This window comes from Labrus bergylta, chromosome 3 (assembly GCF_963930695.1).
Source record: "Labrus bergylta chromosome 3, fLabBer1.1, whole genome shotgun sequence".
NCBI classification, from domain to species: Eukaryota; Metazoa; Chordata; class Actinopteri; order Labriformes; family Labridae; genus Labrus; species Labrus bergylta.
In genome coordinates this window covers 10,433,625-10,451,499 of record NC_089197.1, presented here as the reverse complement: position 1 = coordinate 10,451,499, position 17,875 = coordinate 10,433,625, and the positions used below count along the sequence as shown (strand labels likewise).

At 41.9% G+C, this 17,875-nt stretch overlaps 1 protein-coding gene across 1 annotated transcript in view; it reads right to left on the bottom strand.

The window, feature by feature from the left end:
* LOC109999310 (protein kinase C-binding protein NELL1-like) overlaps positions 1 to 17,875 on the bottom strand; it is a 251,046-nt gene that overhangs the window by 212,582 nt on the left and 20,589 nt on the right. Inside the window, exon 3 of the mRNA XM_065952653.1 lies at positions 1,096 to 1,246. Within this exon, the coding sequence (XP_065808725.1) occupies positions 1,096 to 1,246 (151 nt within the window). The remainder of the gene's footprint in view (positions 1 to 1,095; positions 1,247 to 17,875) is intronic.

Below are 17,875 nucleotides of genomic sequence, written 5' to 3'. Positions count from 1 at the left end.
CCATTTCTAAACCTTTGAAGTATCAGACCAGGAAAAAAAACCACATTCACTGATAAATAGGTTGTGGAAAACTTAAAGCTAAAAAAAAAAAAATAGGTATATAATTTTAGCATTTAATGTTTTGAGTGATGCATGGTGACAAACATCTATCAGTGTGGTGCTATTTCTCAGTGCAGGGAAGCTAATTGCCTTGTTTACAACACTTGAGAGGACTAGCCCGCCCTGCACACCACTTACAGCACCGTTAAGATTCCCTCTATTTCACTCTCCCATTGTGTATGATTTTGCCTTTGTCTGGACTCCCAGCATACACACATATGCACTTTATGTCGTGCCCACTTTGGCTGCTTGTTTTACAGAACCCCCGGCTTTTACCTTTGAAGGCGGGGGGGGGGGAGAAAAATCAATGCTGCTTGCCCTTTAAAAACAATCGACAGTCATATAGATTCTCAGGGGGCCAGGGGCGGGCTCTCTGCTGCCACTCACCGATGTCCTACAGCCATCACATTCAGCTGCAGCAGCAAAGTTCAGTCCATTGCAACGATTCAATAATGCTCCTCGAAGCAGCCAGAAGAGTTTACTACTTGTGTTCAAATGACTACTTGGAGAGAGACAAAATAGCTGTGTACCTGTTTTTGTCCGCAGGTAGTTTATCCCAGCCTGGTTTCAAGGCCATGTGTTCAAGTTATCAGAGCAGTTAGAGAGGCTGTTTGTCTGTTTATGCAGCATGATACGATAAAATATTACATTTACAGCCTGCTTGATATTTTTCAGTACTTCACACTCATCTTACAGACACAACAGTGAGGTTATCTTTCTGCCCAGAGCATGCAGGAGGAAACGCTGCATAATTCCTCCAGTCGACCTGCCCTCCAATCATCTGCTGACTTACACTAGGAGAGGAGCAATCACACAGCGATCTTTACTTTACTACACCTCATTAACATCCATCTGCAAACAGCTACGAGTAAGAGGAGAATTCATCCGCGGGTTTAATTTAACACGAGAGCGTTCAGTAACCCGTGGAAGTGAAGTTGCGCCGTTAAAAACAAAAGGAGCTGCGGGCCAAAATGAAGAGGATTATAGATGGATTACCTGTGTTCTGACTCGTGGATGGAGAATATGACTCCCGACGTGGAAGACTTCTGCTGGATGGAGGCCAAGAAGGTAAACTCGTTTTTACTCCTGAACAGCTGCACCACTTTCTCTGTGATGTGCGGCGGGGCGTGAATCGCTCTCCCGACATCTGAGGGAATAAAGTGAAATGGGAAAGAAATCATGAGCTTGTGTTAACTATTTTCTCACAGTGATGTGATGTCTGCTTCCATCATGTGCCAAATGTGCGAGCATAACATATTAAACAGGCTAAACACACGTGGTGAAACACAAAGCAACACCTTTACACTTTCAAAACATATCTCATGAACCGTTCTGGCAGCTCCATCTGGCAGTCTGTTGATGCCAACAGGCTTGGATACACCAAAGTAGTGCATGAAATTCATGCTCAAACTGGAAACTTTGTAAGAATTCGAGTGCCTGTATATGTAGCAAGCTAAATATTTTTTTTCTTGGTTAACATCCTGCAGCTTCATACAGTTCATTCCTACAGTGTTATCATTTGAATTAAAAGGATGTTCACTACAATGTCAATATTTAATTTCATTTTTGCATCATTGCTGTCATTCACGGCATCTTAATACCTGCCAAAGTATCATAACTGCAAGATCTATAATCAGTGTCATGTGAATAACATTTCTAACAGGAGTAAAACAAAAGTGAAACAACACGCTTTGCATCTATAAACTGTAATTAGTGTTTCAGAATCAATCCTCTAGCAGTGGTTCTCAACTAATGGGTTGGGACCCAAAAGTGGGTCGCAGAGCTGTTTTCAGTGAGTCTCAAATGTGGGCCTGGAAAAAAACTTCTGTGAAGCACTTTTTGCTCTTTCTTAATTCTGTCACGTTCTGTACCCTCTGAGGTCCAAACGGCACAATTTTTCATGAAGGGAATCTGATAGGTTGAAAAATATTAGAAATGTGCGTCAAGATTTCTCATGTAGGAGTTGGCGTTGGGTCCTGAGGCTAGATGAGTAGAGGACCACTGTTCTGTAGCATGACCCACTGTATGACAAGTGGGTGTATTTGTATTACCGATACAGATTTCCTGTTTTAGATAAGATCCAGTTTAAATATGAATCTTCAACTATTCCCAGAGACAATGGTTTCCTTTCATGTCATCAAGTGAAAAGAGACTACCACTGTGTACTACGGCATGCGAGTGTTACATATCGCGCCGAACCTTGCAGCAGCGGACACTCGCTGTCCACACTGCATCGGTTAAATATTTACTTCTTTACTCTGTGAATTCCACTGCCCCTTGCAAACACTGACATGTTGAGCTTTTGTACTGAAGGTGGCTCAAACAGAAATGTGGTGCCCTGTATTGACGAGCTGTTGACTCAAATCAAAACCCTTAAAGGCTCATCACTAAACGGCTCGTGTTGAGTAGAATAACGTTTTTCTCTGGTTTTGACACTCGTTAATGCATATTATTTTAATCACTGATGTGGATATTATAAGTGCACCAATATCTCCATTTTGAAAACACTCTAATAAGGTCTTTTGAGTGAGAATAGAGAAAATCGAAGTTTCCTATTAGACACTGCCAGCGCCTTGTGGAGCCCATGTCTACTGTATGTGACATGAAAATAGAAACAGGGCGGCTTTTTATCCGGTATATCCCAGAGATCAATATTTCAATCTATACATGACTCATACATGCAAAACTGTACTATCATCATCAATGACAGTTTTTTCTTTGTTTTGAGGACTGAATTAAGTTTAAATATTGATTGTCTAGTTTGTCTCTACACTCCTAGTCTTTTCTCTTGTCCATGCACATCACATTCTGAGGTCCAGCAATTATAGGGAATACATAAGACATACAAATGTGAGTAAGTTGTGTATGTCTAATACAACACAACTTTACAATTTATAGGAATTGTAGGCAAATAGTTGTCCTCACAAGTCCAGAATTTTAGAAGTTGTTGGTACATAAGTCAATGTGCGTTTTCAAAAGGAATTTACAAAGTGTGGCAAACTTGAAACAACCAGTAATATGGGGCTCAGTCACCAGAACTTAGCAAAGATCACAACAAGAGGCTCCTGTGGTTCCACTCTATCAGCTGTACATGACAGACCGTCTGTGGAGAGGAACCTGTGGCTGTTTCAATGCAGGGCTTTTAAAACTCCCCAGGGCGACAGTGGCCCACCGGCCCACTCAACCTCCCCCCAGTGTCACAGCCCAGTCGATAAAGTGCCACTTCCTCCGCCCCACTGCCTTCTCCAGACCTGAGTCTGTCATTAGATCACCTCCTCCAATTCTACAGAGAGTTGCAGACCCTTTTTTTTTTCATGGTGTGAAGATGCTGTCAGATTTCAAGTTGTTTTTTTCTTCTTTTCACCTTCCACTGACTGACCAGTGAAAAACTCCCAAAGATGAACTTATTTTTTAACACTGAGTCAAGTCCAATCCAAACTGGAGCTGTTTCTCCTTGTGTAAGTGATTAACACAGTCAGGTTCACACTCCTCACGGCTCTGGTCGATACCAAGAAATTGTAATAATGAGTCCTTATTTAAACTCCGAGCAACAAGATCAAAGCAGTCTCTTATTTCTGTGAGTATGAGCTTTGCAGCAAACGAGAATGGATGGTGAACTTCAGTTCATCTGACCTGATCAACTGCACAAGTCATTGCAAAAAAGGCCAGGGATGGAAGATCCATAATTTACCAAGCTCAGATTCGTAAGACAAAAAAAACAGAATTTCTCCAATATTTCAACTGCTTCCGATATGGAAATGCAACTACTCCTCACAACTTTTTTATATGCCGTCTAAACCGGCATGAGGGTTCGTTAAGGAGGCATCACTATTGCCAGGACAAAACCAAAAAAATACCTCATGTCATTTTCTACCGCTTTCCAGAGTGACTACATGAATGTTTAAAACAAGAGTGACAAGAGGAGTGCGTCTGATATCCCTCAAACCACAGGCGCTTTACATTTCAGGGTGTCTGTACCTACACTGCCTTGTTTTAATATATGAGTGTGACAAGCATGTGACTGTTTCTTCTGTTTCTAAGAAAAGAGCAAAAACCAATCAGGACTGGTTTCCTTGAAAGTACAATGCTCAGTGAAGCAAAGTGTTTGACGATTGTTGAAAGGTTTTCTTCGTAAACTGATAAGATTTTATCATTAAATAAGATTGTATTGTTCTTTTCTTTTCTACTCTGCAAAGTCAGCTCTTCAGATATAAGGCCATTAGAATAAAGAGCTGTCAGTATCCTATTATGATCATGACAAAAGCTCAACCTCTTTCCCCCGTGCTTTTAGTTTCAGTTCAGGACTATTTCCAGATGATTTGACGTCTTGCTGAGAGAGGGATAAAATGCAAACTGATGCAGTTTGATATAGGGCTTGTAGACACACACTTTACATCATTAAATCTGACACACAACAACACACAGCGGAGCAAGAAGATGGTTTGGTATCCGCCAGTGTTTGTTTACAAATTCCTGTACTTAAAGCATAATTAGTCAACTTGAAATGCAAAAGGTTTTAAATCAATAGAACACAAACATGAAGATGTATTGCACATCCTGGCATTCCACTAATAATGATGGATCGACAGTAAGATGGGAGCAGAGCTAAAGCAGTGCACCCTCACACGCTCTCACAGCAGTCTCAGGTTTGTGGATATAGTCAAACACATTTACAGGAGGAAACAGGTAGAGCGAGAAGCTTCGTCTCCAAGCAGACACGATGAAGCACAGTGTAGCAGACAGCAGCCGGCTGTCACCACCCCCCTCCCACTTGATTTTACAGCTCATCACTTTAATCAGGAGCCCGGCGGGTCCTCCCCCAGCTCGGCTAAGTCTTACAGATGGCCTCTTTAACTGGCAGTGAGGAAGAGAAGCTCAGCCTCGCTCCAGAGAGACTTCATCCACCAAAGGCACAGCCAGCCAAGTCTGTGTGGACTTCTGTCCGGCCAGATATGGAAAAAGTGTGTCACAGTGTCACAGCTAGATAAGCACATTACTGTACATAGCTCAAGTTTTTTTTTTTTTTTGCCAAGGGCTCAAAGTAGAGCAGGGCAGAGTTTCCGTCGAGGCTAGTGTCCAGCAAGTCTTAAAGTGGCAAGAAAATGTTTGAGAGCTGCAACTTTTCAGCCCACTTGGGAATGTCATTAAAACCCAACTCAAACTGTTGGTTTCTGTCTGTGTTTACAATGCTAGAATTTGCAGAAATTACCACATTATTGGCTTTTAATTAAGGGCTGATTGAAAAGGCATACAAAACATATAATTCTACATTTAGCCACCCCTAATTATCCAATATTCGCTATTGGCATAACTTTAATAACACTCTCTATAGTAGGGCTGTAAGTTAATAGATATTGCCTTTTTCTTTTTTCAAGAAACATATGGTACCCTTGTTATAAATGAACGTTTGAATGTTTTTGTTGATGTTGGCAGTGAAAGTGGTGAATCTAAATCACAGACCAACCATTCTCAAAAAATGACTGAAGTGTGAACAGACCATTTAATTTTTAGCCAATGTATCCGAAAATGTTTCCATTACATTGAGCCAAAACTAACACAAAGCTCCCTCTCGCTTCCAATTGATGCTGCCAGAAGGCCGCTCTGACAAGTAGTTCATGTTGAGAAACAGTCGCAGTTTGATCCGGTTTAGGCTCTAGACTTCCCCTCGAAGGTTGGGGAAAGTTCGTATTTGGGTTGTCAAAAACGTAACTTCAACATCTTATCTTATCTGATCACAAAGCCAAGACCCTTTGTTAAAAGTTCTGGGGTTAACCCACTGTCTCTCCTTTCCCTACATATACTTTCTTGTTCCATACAGCCGCTGACTATCAGGGCAGCCTTTGCTGTTGAGCTGAGCATTGCCAAGGATAATTCTACATTTAAGACTAATGCACATCTAATAGGGCATCTTGTGAGTCTGTGTAAGATGACCTTGTTGACAATGCTGCGTTGGTATTTAACGACCTGGGAACATAGTCTGTATAAAACAGAGACATAGTATAAGTAACGTTGTCTCAAATGGGTGCTTTTGTTACTGAAGGAAGTTTTGAAGCCCAGTGATGGTGGACGCCATATTGAAAAACCTCTTTGCAAGAGTCAAAGAGGGGGAGCGGAAAGGGCCTAATTACTCCTGGAAAACTGCTTCAACACACCCACCTGTCAGTCTGATCAGCCACCCCCCTAATTAAGCACAACTTTAATTCTTCATCAAATCAATTTGGATGAGTTATTTCTACAAAAATATCACCCCCTGCAGAGTGTGTACCAATAGACATGGACTGTTAACATGTCAAATGTCAAAATTGCTCTTTGTAAAGATTTTAATTTCTGGCCCTTTTTTTAGCATTGTTGTGAATGTGACTTCCAGGGCTTTTGCGTCAAGCTTCAAGGGGACATTTGAGGAACTGCAGTTCTAAACAGCATACATTATGTGTTTTTTGGGGGAAGTTACATGATCCTGTGGATACCAATTTAAAAAAGGGACACCTGATGGGAGGGACACATCTTGGCTTCCTTATTGTTACACCTTCTACTGTCTATAATACTGGTGTCTGCTCCAGGGTTTTTAAATGGCTCAATGCTATACAGTAAGTTTACTGATTTTTATATTGCCAGCAGGAGAGAAGGTGAAAATTGTTAGAGTTACACATGGCTGAGTATTGCTTTGTTTTATATAAGGCATGAGAAGGGAGAAGTAGCAGAAGAAATCTTATAGGTTCAGCCTGAAAAGATGGAGGATTTTGGCAGTAACTAACAATTATTTCTTTTTTGTTGATTTATCCTCCACGGGTTCCCACAGCCCAAGGTTACATCTTCAAATGGATTCAATTTATCTCTATCCGTACAGGCCAAAAATCACAAACCACAATTTGCCACGGGGTTCCAGATAACCTAATAAACCCAAAGACACTTGAGTCACAGAAACAAAAGAGAGAAAACTCCAGAGGTGATGCTCTGATTCAGAACTATCATCACTACAGTTTGCAGACTTGGCACTCATGTCAATGTTTTAGCCATGAGGAACAACCACCACTAGATCAGTGCATGTTTCGCATACAAACTAGCATTTCCTGGGCAACTTGTAGGTACAAAAACACATTCTATCCATGCTTGGGCATCAGATCAAAGAGCATCTCCATGCACTGTACAGCCAGTCGTGCTGTCTCTGCTGGGCAATAATCACACGTTTTCAGTCCCTCATCCTCAATCACTGGCAGTTATTCAGAGGCTGCTGGGCTGTGGTAACAGCAAGGAGCAGCATTAAAAGGTACAACAAAACAGGAGTAACACATAAACGTTGTTGCGGCCAATTAACTAAACCCACAAAGCCTGGACTGATAACCAGTCGGTGAGTGACACAGAAGATGACAGCGTATTTTTATTGGCCGTCACAAACCTTTAAGATCTGTCACGCCTTTGGCTGAAGAAATGCTGCGACCAATCAAACAGTCAGGTTTCGATGGTCTTCAAATTTTCAATGATGCAGCTAACGACGTAGTTTTGCCCTTACATTTTGACATTATGCTGAAATCAGGCATCTCAGAGCACACAAAAAAGGCTACAATGAAATCAATGAATATTACCGTACAACCCAGAATCTTTTTTCTTTTCTTTTCTTTTTTTTTTGGGGGGGGGGGGGGGGGGGGGGTGTCCAATGTCTGCTGAACATGATGGAAACCATCATGCAGGAGAAACATAACACTGTATATATAAAAGACAGAAATAAAGCGTTTTAAGAGATGGTGTACAAGGCATTTCAAAACCTGCAGGCGACTTACAACAGTCAGAAAGAGACTTTTTAAATTTTAGACCCCGAATAAAATAAACTTTTTCATTACCATTACATTTTCCATCCAATGCAGGTATGGGGCATTATTTCTGGACCAAATGTGATCCTGTTTGGCTTATCTGCCTGCCATTTGGCTTGGCGTTGGGGGTTTGGACTTTGCCCAATAGTGGCTGAAAAATAGCTTAATGTGTCCACTAAAATAATTGTGTGCCTCTAATTAGAGATGGATAGAGTCAGAAAGCAGGGAGAGCGAGAGAGAGTGGGGATTGACATATTAGAAAGGAGCCACTCGTTGGATTTGAACCTGGGCCACTGGCCTTGGAGTAATACAGCTCCCTTACAATGGGCGTGCACACTAACCACTGGGCTACTTGCACCTTAGAGCCAACATTCTTGATTATTTAGGATGTATCCCTGGAATTTAATGCTGTTTATATCAGGTACTTTAACATCACTATTATCAGTCACATCATTATCACAGTGAAATCTATCCTGATGACTTATTGGCTGGAATTAGCCAGTGTTTGTGTGTCTCAAGTAATGGTGATATGAATAAATTGATTTCAGTTCCTTGGACTCTATTCATTTGCTGTACCCTTAAATAAATCCCCCTTAAAATTATGGCAGACAATATCGGCGTGTGTGTTATTTAACAGTGCTGCCAAGTTCAGTTGTTTGTTGTACAGGATTTTGTTCTTTAGAATTCATTTCCAAAACTTCTACCTTTGGGGAACTGCTTTAGTGTCGACATCATTGAACTGAAACAACAATTGATGAAATTTGGCACAAGAGGCACTTTTGTTCCCTTTCTTTGTTTTTTCATATTTGTTTTTTTTTTTATTTTGTTCTCTCCTCACTGAAAATCTTTTCAAACACATCACACACCTAGGGACAAAGTCTCCCTCTTGTATCCTCCCAAACCAGCCACAATGGCTGCCAAGTGTAGTCCTTCATGAATGGCATTGTAGTCTCTCTCACAAATAATGCCATTGTTTTAGTGTTCTGTTTCTTTGTTCCTATGTTTAATTCTTTGGAGGACTAAGGACAGGTGATACAGTTTTGCAGATATGCTGATTTATTTTTTTAAATACCGACTGGAAAGTTAAGAAGAGGAAGCTCAGTGTCTGAGAGCCCCATGGTGTGAGTGTTCCAGTCTAAGGTTGTCAAAATCTTCCAAAATGTAGTACTTTTTGTTACCATGTGCTCTAAAACTTGCTAAAAAGTCCCCAAGTTATCAATGAAAAAAACACACACAGTCCCATTTTCAATCAGAAGCTGCCACAAGAGAGAGAGCAGTGATGGTCACTCGACATTGAGAATACGTAGGGAGAGTGCCACCAATGACCACAAAGCAGTGATAGCAAAGCAGGGAAATAAGATGATGTTTTCACAGCAGCAAAAACTTAGAAACACATCAGCACCTCCACACAAACATGCAGGAAAGTGCATGATTCTGTTTGAGTGCTGCTGAAGTGTGCTCCTTCCTGCCTGTTGCATCTGTCTCTCTGCTCCGCCCTCCGTCAGTCACTACAACACCAACCTACTGCTCTAATTCACTGGTCGAAAAAACAAGATTTGTTAAGTCCCTTTAGCGTCTCATTAACATGGAGATGCTAAAGGAGACAGACAAGAGAGCAGAGGAGACAGCGATGTCACCTGGTCCCTTAAAGTGTTTCTATAGTCCCACCTGTGGCCTGTTGACTGTAGACTTCACACCCCTGCACAAAAAAAAAATGTCCTAATTGCGAATATACAGACAGAAAGCAGAATTCCTGCACATACATTTTAATTGGAATATATTGACACTTATAGAGATACAAAAAAAACATTGGGCATGCATTTTATATACAGAAATCTAATACTGTATTAAAAGCTTTGATTGCTTTTAACCATATGTTTAATTTAGGTATGTGCTCAGTGACCCTTTAAACCATACAAGCTGGATATCAAAGGTGACTGAATTAACCAGTTTTGGGTGCACAGGAGGTCATTTTTGGTTGCCATGGTAACAAAACAGATCTCAATATTGTCCAGAGTGGCCTCCAGCATCTCTCATGTTTGACAACTATAGAAATTTTTGGAGCAGATTAAAATATTCTGCATAATAAAATCTTTGCTTTTGGCATGCAGTTAAAATGTTAATAAGTAAGGGACACATGTTTTACTTGCTGTGACTGTGACACTGCAGCAGTTGCATTAATGCAAGACTGCATGGTTACTCAACAAACAAAAAATAGGTATGGACAAAAACATGTGCATGCCAGTTCCCATGTATTTTCATTAACATGGAATACATTTTCATTTCTCATCTTCTATCATGCTATTTTTCAGATCCTGCAAGAAGGCGGTCATCTCTATTTCTACACTTCCAGCCCTCCAGTCATCTGTATATCCACACATGAGGCCGGCCAGCCCGTCATCCATCCAGCACACAGCACACAGTCCCTGAGGAGCTAGCCTGCTTTCGGCTGCTCAAGGCAGGTTCTGCAGTGGAGAGTGGAGAGCAGAGAGGCCGGACGGCAGAACAGGGGGCTGAGCTGGAAATGAAGATAAAGGACTGAGACACTGACAGACAGATGCACGCACGCATGCTCGCACGCTCGCACGCACGCACGCACGCACGCACACACACACACAACTCTAAGGGATTCAATACCAAAAACCTGCATGTCAACTGCAACCGCTGATGGCACTTTTTCCTAGAATACAGGTGAGCCAAAATAGCAGCAAATTCAGGGTACAGTTTTTAATCAAAGGTAAAATACAAGCAAGAGATGCAGAAGCAGAGATAAGAACAGAAGTCATCACATAAAAAGCTGAACAAAGGAGTTTGATGCAAGAGAAACAGTTACAGCAAAATGACAAGGAATGTCGAATGAGGCTTAGAAACGCTGTAAAAGCCAAAGAGAGTGAACAGCACCGGTACAAAAAACAAAGGAGGAAGAGAGTTTGATGCACGTGGAGGAGGCTGAGAGTGCATGTCAAGCAGCCTACAAACAGAGTCAAGCTCTCAGCAAGACTCCTCTAAGTTGACTTGGCTCACATTTAAAGAACTCCTCAGCTGCTGAAAAATTCATAAATGTGAATTGATAAAACATTGATGATCCAGTTCAAGTCTTCCTTCCCTTTGCAAGCAGAAAACCTGAGCGTAAACATAAAAAAAAAAAGCCTGTAAGCTCTTTCTGGTGGATTATTGGTGAGATGTGATGCGTCATGAATCTAATGAGACGTTCCACAGTTAGGGCAAGCTCACGCCTCCGACTGAGCCGACAGCTTTTTATCACAAGCCATCAGACTGAGTGCAGTTTGATTACAGGAAATAAGGATGAAACTCTGAGAAATAAAACCCATCCGTCTGCGGGCGAGTCATGGGCTGTCACTTAAGGAACAATAATGCAGAGTCCTGACGAAACAGAGCCAGAGCCAGAGGAATATTAGTTATTGGTTAGAGTAATGAACCTCCCTATTGAGTTCCTCCAGGGGCCGCAGACATTTGCATTCTGTGTCTCTAACTTGCACCAAACACATGCAGAGTCAGGCTGTGAAGCTTGTGTTGAGCTGAGTGCGTTTGAATGCGTGTGTGTGAGTGGGAGGTATGAAATGAGATCAGCCAGATAAAGCGCTTGAACTGAATGTGAAACAGTCATGCTCAGTTGCCATGCTTAGTTTGTCATTTAAGGAAAAACACACATGTAACTTTCTTTTGAATGTTGACAAAAAAAAACAAGACAGGAAGCAAGGGAGACAGCTCACAGACAAACAACTCCAGAGCTACACTTCTTACTGATTCTATAAGTTTAACAAATTCACGAAAGGTGACTTTTTTAAGGTTTCAGGGCTGGTCAAAAGGTGAATCTCTATGTGCTTGAAAATCAAGAACGGGTGACTGTGTGAAACCTCCTGAAGTTTGCATTCACACAGACATTCTTAGACCCGCTTAGAACACTCACTCAACATCACTGGCACTGCTCTTTCCTGGTTAAAATCCTACCTCACCGACAGACAACAGTTAATCAATATCAATAACTGCTCCTCCTCGATAGCTCCTTTGTCCCAAGGCATCCCCCAGGGTTCGGTGCTTGGTCCCCTCCTGTTCATCATATACTTGCTCCCTCTTGGTAACATTATCCGCCAGCATGGTCTCCATTTCCACTGTTATGCCGATGACGTCCAGCTCTACAACTCCACCAATTCAATCACCACTGAAACCCGCTCTACCCTAACGAACAGTCTCAATTAAATAAAAACATGGATGCACACCAATTTCCTCTCTCTTAACTACGCAAAATCAGACATAATAATTATCGGCCCTAAATCCCTCACTAATTCCATTCGCAACTTCTCCTTCACAATAGACAACTCCACTCTCTCCCCCTCCCCTCATATCCGCAATCTTGGAGTCATCTTTGACAGCCAGCTCTCCTTTGACCACCATGTCACCCAGCTCACAAGAACCGCCTTCTTTCACCTCAAAAATATAGCCCTCATTTTCCGCTGCTGAAACACTAATCCATGCATTCATCACATCCAGACTCGACTATTGCAACAGCATCCTTTACGGCACATCATCCAAAGTCCTTAATAAACTTCAATACATCCAAAACTCTGCTGCACGCCTCCTCACCCACACCCGAATACGCGAACACATCACCCCTGTCCTGCAAAATCTCCACTGGCTCCCTGTCCCTTACCGTATCCAATTCAAAATCCTTCTCCTCACACATAAAGCCCTTAACCACCAGGCCCCCTCCTACCTCACGGCTCTCCTTCACCCTCACACTCCTGTACGCAGCCTCCGTTCCTCAAAAGCCAACCTTCTATCTCCCCCTCTTAGAACCAAGCACCGAACCTGGGGGGACAGAGCCTTCTCCATAGCTGCCCCCTCCCTCTGGAACTCACTCCCCACACACATTCAACACTGCACCGACCCTCCTACTTTCAAATCACTTATCAAAACTCACCTCTTTAAACAAGCTTTTAATGTATAATTGTGATGTATTTTCTGTTTTCTGTAGTTTACCTTTGTTGTTATCTTTATTGTTGTTATCTTTATGATTTGTTTGTAATACTGCAATGTCCGTTAGTCTGTCCTTCTGTGCTATTCTTTATGTTTTAACCATTGTAAAGTGTCTTTTTAGTTTTTAAAAGCGCTTATAAATAAAATGCATTATTATTATTATTGTTATTATTATTATTATTATTATTATTATTATCAGTTTCCAGGTGAAAACCTGAGCAATCAATGCTCTGGCCAGAAAAGAGATTGATTTGCAATCTGTGTTATTTTCACATTTTCATAATGCAATGATAATGAAAGTTTAATTAACTGTGCTGCTCTGCATTAACTGTTTGTGAAAATAAATTCAACAGATTCCCAGGAAATGAGAATTCAAAGGCTTAATGTGATAAGTTTTTTGAATACTAGGTGAAGTTTAAGATGTCTCCATTCAATAACAGCGCTCAGGGTGCAAAGACAGGCATCTATTAAAACACAGTAGGGGGCTCCAGATGGATTAGTGGTTTTGTTGCACGCTGCAGGTGTGGCGGCTGTAGTCCTCGTTACAACGGCCATTGATTCGAATCCGACCTGCTGCACATCATAACCTACTCTCTTCTTCCAGTATTTCCTCTCTCTCTCGCTCTTGTCCTATAAAGGCAAAAAAATGGCCCCAAAAATATCTATCAAAAGAACAACTACAAAAAAACACAGTAACCAGAAGTGGGATTGTAATCTTGCAACCAACAGGAAGTAACAAGTGTTTTGAGCCGCAGAGAAGGGGCCAAATTCGACTGTTTTGTTTCAAAGCTGCAGCAGAAAGATCCTCCTTATTCTGCCTTTTGGCGAATGACAGCTGATAACCAAACAAGTACAATCCCACATAATCACATTAAGTTTTAAAAACCGAACTCGTGCTTCTTTTTTTTTTTTCAAACTAATTACCTTCTTTTAAGTGTTTAAAATTTAGAGATGTAATATCAGCTCAAGAAATTCAAATTTATGCTGCTCAAATACAGTCCCTGTGGGCACTAATCTCTTCCCATATTGTGAGGATTTGGGAGTGTGTGTGTGTGAGTGTGTGTGTGTGCATGTGTTTTGTTAACAACTCTCTAGGCTGAGATCCTATCGGTAATCTGCTCCACCCCCCACAGCTCTACACAATCCTCCTCTGCTGTGGGCAGGTTTTAACACCACAGCTGGCACTCTGTGCTACACATACAGTATGAATCCACACACACCTAGTATATATATATATATATAAAGAACACATACCAGCACAAGGGAAATAGGTGGAATAGAGATGTGAGCTAATTTAGTGGAGCGCGGCGTGCTTTGAGGTGCCATATCAGTATCTGTCAGGCCTCAGGTCGGCCCACTGCAGGGAGTGCGGCTCACTCTGAGGGACCACGCTGCTGTACAGCCCCTGCAGAGCTCTAGGAGAGCTCGAAACAGAGAGATTCCCCCGTCACAACTCAGCCAAGCTTAATTACCCCTCCTCACTCTCCTCGTGCCGCTCTGCCTAACAAACAGCCGATCATCGGATCAGAGAGTGGGATGATACAGCCAGAAGGCTCGTCAGGCAGCCAGCCTCCATCCTGTCGTCAGCTCTGCTTACACAGCTATTTATCTCAATTAGCCATGCTCTGCATACTTGAAAAATATGATGTCAGGATAAGCCAGTGATAACAGCGTCCGTCGGTGCTGTCCCTGTGATATTTGTGATAAATCATCCTGCAAGAGCTGTAAACTAAAGCATGCTGTTAAATGTTGAATAAAGCCACAAAACGGCAAATAACCTCATCATCCCACAGTCATGTTTATGGAAGGCTCCTTAATCATTCTCTCATAACCACAAGCTGACAGCCACAGCCACATTGTTTACCTCTGCATGAGCCCCGCTGTATTTCTTTCCCCCTTTGAAAGTGAGAGGCTGCATGGGGGAAAAAAAAAAAATAGAACGATGCCGGCGGAGCAAACAAGTGATGCAGCGTGGGCAGCATGCAGAGAAGAGCTGGGAGATACGATCAGGACAGGACATGTACAGGGAGGAGACACACAGAGAGATAATTCAGCAAAAGGTCACCCAAGGGCGCCTCACTTCTTTCTCATCGAGGAAAAACATCCCTGTCACAGCCCAGCGGCACCTTAGTAAACACCAGCCAAGATTATGTATGTATGTAACGCGGACATTTTTGACATTAAACACGCTGATCAGGGGGAGAATTCACAACTCTACACCCTCTTTCTGCAGATGTTACATCTCTTATAACTACTATTCCTCTTTTGCAATGTGCCAATGCTGTAGCTGCTTCATAGTAAGGGGGGGAAATGTGTTGTGAGAATTAAACTTAAACTAAGGAGTACCAGCCAGAGGATGAGAAGAAGACGACGTTAAAGAATGTAGTTGGAAGTGTTTGGGTAGCTCTAGAGCAGCGGTGCTCAACTCGTCTAGCCTCATGGGCTCACCACCAACTCCTACATGAGAAATCACAACCCACATTTTTTCTATTGTTCAACCAATCAGATTAATTTAGGGAAACATTGTGCAGGTTGGACCTCAGACCGTACAAAACATGTGACAATGTGAAAAAATGTCTGTCACACTTTCCTCGAGAATATCCAATATGTTGTATTTTTTTGTCTGAAAAAACTGCCTTTAGCGCGAGATGAATCAAGTCTGACATGATGTTAAACTAAGAAAATTGGAAAACCAAGAAGCTTAATTAAATGTTCAGCAATTGTAGCTGAGGAGAAGAATGTTGTGTAAAGAAATATTCATGGAATAAATTGCCAATCAACTAATTGATTAACTGTTGCAGTATTAACTGTGTATTGAGCATTTTTGGGGCTAATTTTAGATAAATGTCTGCGAGACGAAAATTGGGGGCATTAAGAGGTCAGCTAGTGTCGGAAAAAGGTAGACACGTGCAGGTTCAATATGTGGAATACTTGTGTTGTTTGACAGTGTTATTTCATGACTGAATTAGAATGCAATTACCCTGCTGAAAAATGCATTTTCACGGTCTGATTTGCAGCTTTAAGCAGAGCTCAACATAGAACAACAACAAACCAAGCAAAAAACTTGCACTGTTGAAAAGTGAAGCCAACATGGCGATCGTAAAATCTGACTGCAGGTGGCCGTATTGTAATTGTTCAGCTGGCCCATCTCAGCTCCAGCTCTGTGCCTGGTGTTAAGTTGACTGAAAAGCACCTCATATGATAATCAGAGTATGCAGGCAATGCATCCAAACAGCATGAGTGAGCGTCAGGATTAGCTTGATTCCATTGTTTCATTTTTGAGGGTCCTAACAGCCCGTTAACAACGCAGCACGCCGTTTTTACCCTGATGCCCCATTTCTATTTTCTATTTTTCTATTGTCGCTTGTGTGCACGTGGAACAAGGAAGGAGTGGGCTAAAGATGGCACTGGCACTCTCTTTTCTCACTTAACAGAGCTTGTTAGCTTGTTTTAAAAAGTTGAGATAGTAGTGCTTTAATATATCCAAATCCCACTTGAAAACAATGTGTTTTGAATGGTCATCGACACCGAAGAAGAACTTTATCTTCTCACTGTAAGACTTTATTGACAAGCCTTTGAGTGTTGTGTCAGTAAACAGCTCATTTGTCCCCCTAGAAGTCACACTGTTTACTGAAATCCACACAGCTAAGCATTAAATATTTAACGGATGCAGTGTGGACAGCAAGCGTACGCGATGCAACACGATATCCAACGCTCGCGTGCTGTTCGGACACGTGTTACATGCAAATTTTCTGCACATTTTGCAGCCCTAGCAGCTGTGACAGTATCTTTAAGCATTACAGCCCATAGAGAAACACACAAATACTTCTCTAAAAAGGAAAAAAAACAACGACACAAACAGTTCCCTCCCTCGTTTATCTGAGCCAATGTAGCATCAATTCACACAGTAGCAACAGCTGAAAGCAAGCAGCTCATCAAATACAGTCGACTGGAAATGCAAACTAGCTGCTGCTGCGCATGGAATAATATCTCTCTTGTGTACTCTTAACACGTGTCAGAGTCAGGACTGCTCACACGAGACTGTAGTTTGGAGGAGAAGCTTCTGGGTTTTCGTGGCTCTGGCGGTGTTGGGGTCGATTATAGAGTCAGAGACAATGAATTATTAAAACAAATGGCACTCCAGATGTTTCCCCTGTCTTCATGACAAACACTATCTGCTCTCGAGCATGGAGATGCGAGCCGAGAAGAACAGGAGCTTGAAAAATCTCTCTAGGCCTTCCTCCCTCTGTGAATCTGTGTGTGTGTGAGTGTGTCTACGAAAGAGAAAGGAAGTGTTTGGTGCAGATTCCATTCTCTGGAGGGACTGCCACTGTGATAGATGAGCAGCCCTCTGTCATCAGGCATTGTAAAGTTAAAGCTTTAGTGTTAATAAACTGCTGCTGTAAGGCCGACAGGTGCTAGATGTTCTGCTCATATAGTCCTGTTGTTGTACTTTTATTGTGTTGCTTTCAGGAGGCTTTAATATTCTAATGGAGGAGGGGGGGGGGGGTTAGCATTTCTTTTTAGTATTGCATTGCTTCAGTGTTGAAAAGACAAGCTGATCAATCAACAAGCTGACAGATCTTTCTTGCTCTGATGAAAATCAACTAATTGCTGTTTTATGTCACCCGTGGTCAAGCAGCCCGAGTCAAGCAGCTCGGCTGGCTTGTCAGGTGATCACCAACTCACCACCTCGAAAGTGAAAATGAGGTACTGATATGTTGAAATTTTACAGACGCTGGAATGGAAAAACTGACATGCATGTACAGTAGAGATGCTGATTGGTGGTCTTGTAATTTTTATTCCAGAGCTGGTTCATCACTGGGGCTTTTATTGTGAAAGGAAAAAGGAACTTAGCAGTGTATATCCATTGTGCTGCTGGAGTTGTCCACATTTAAAACTATTAAACAGTGTTATTCTGGTTCAACTTATCTAATCATTGGGTTATACCATCATAGCATTTCTCAATT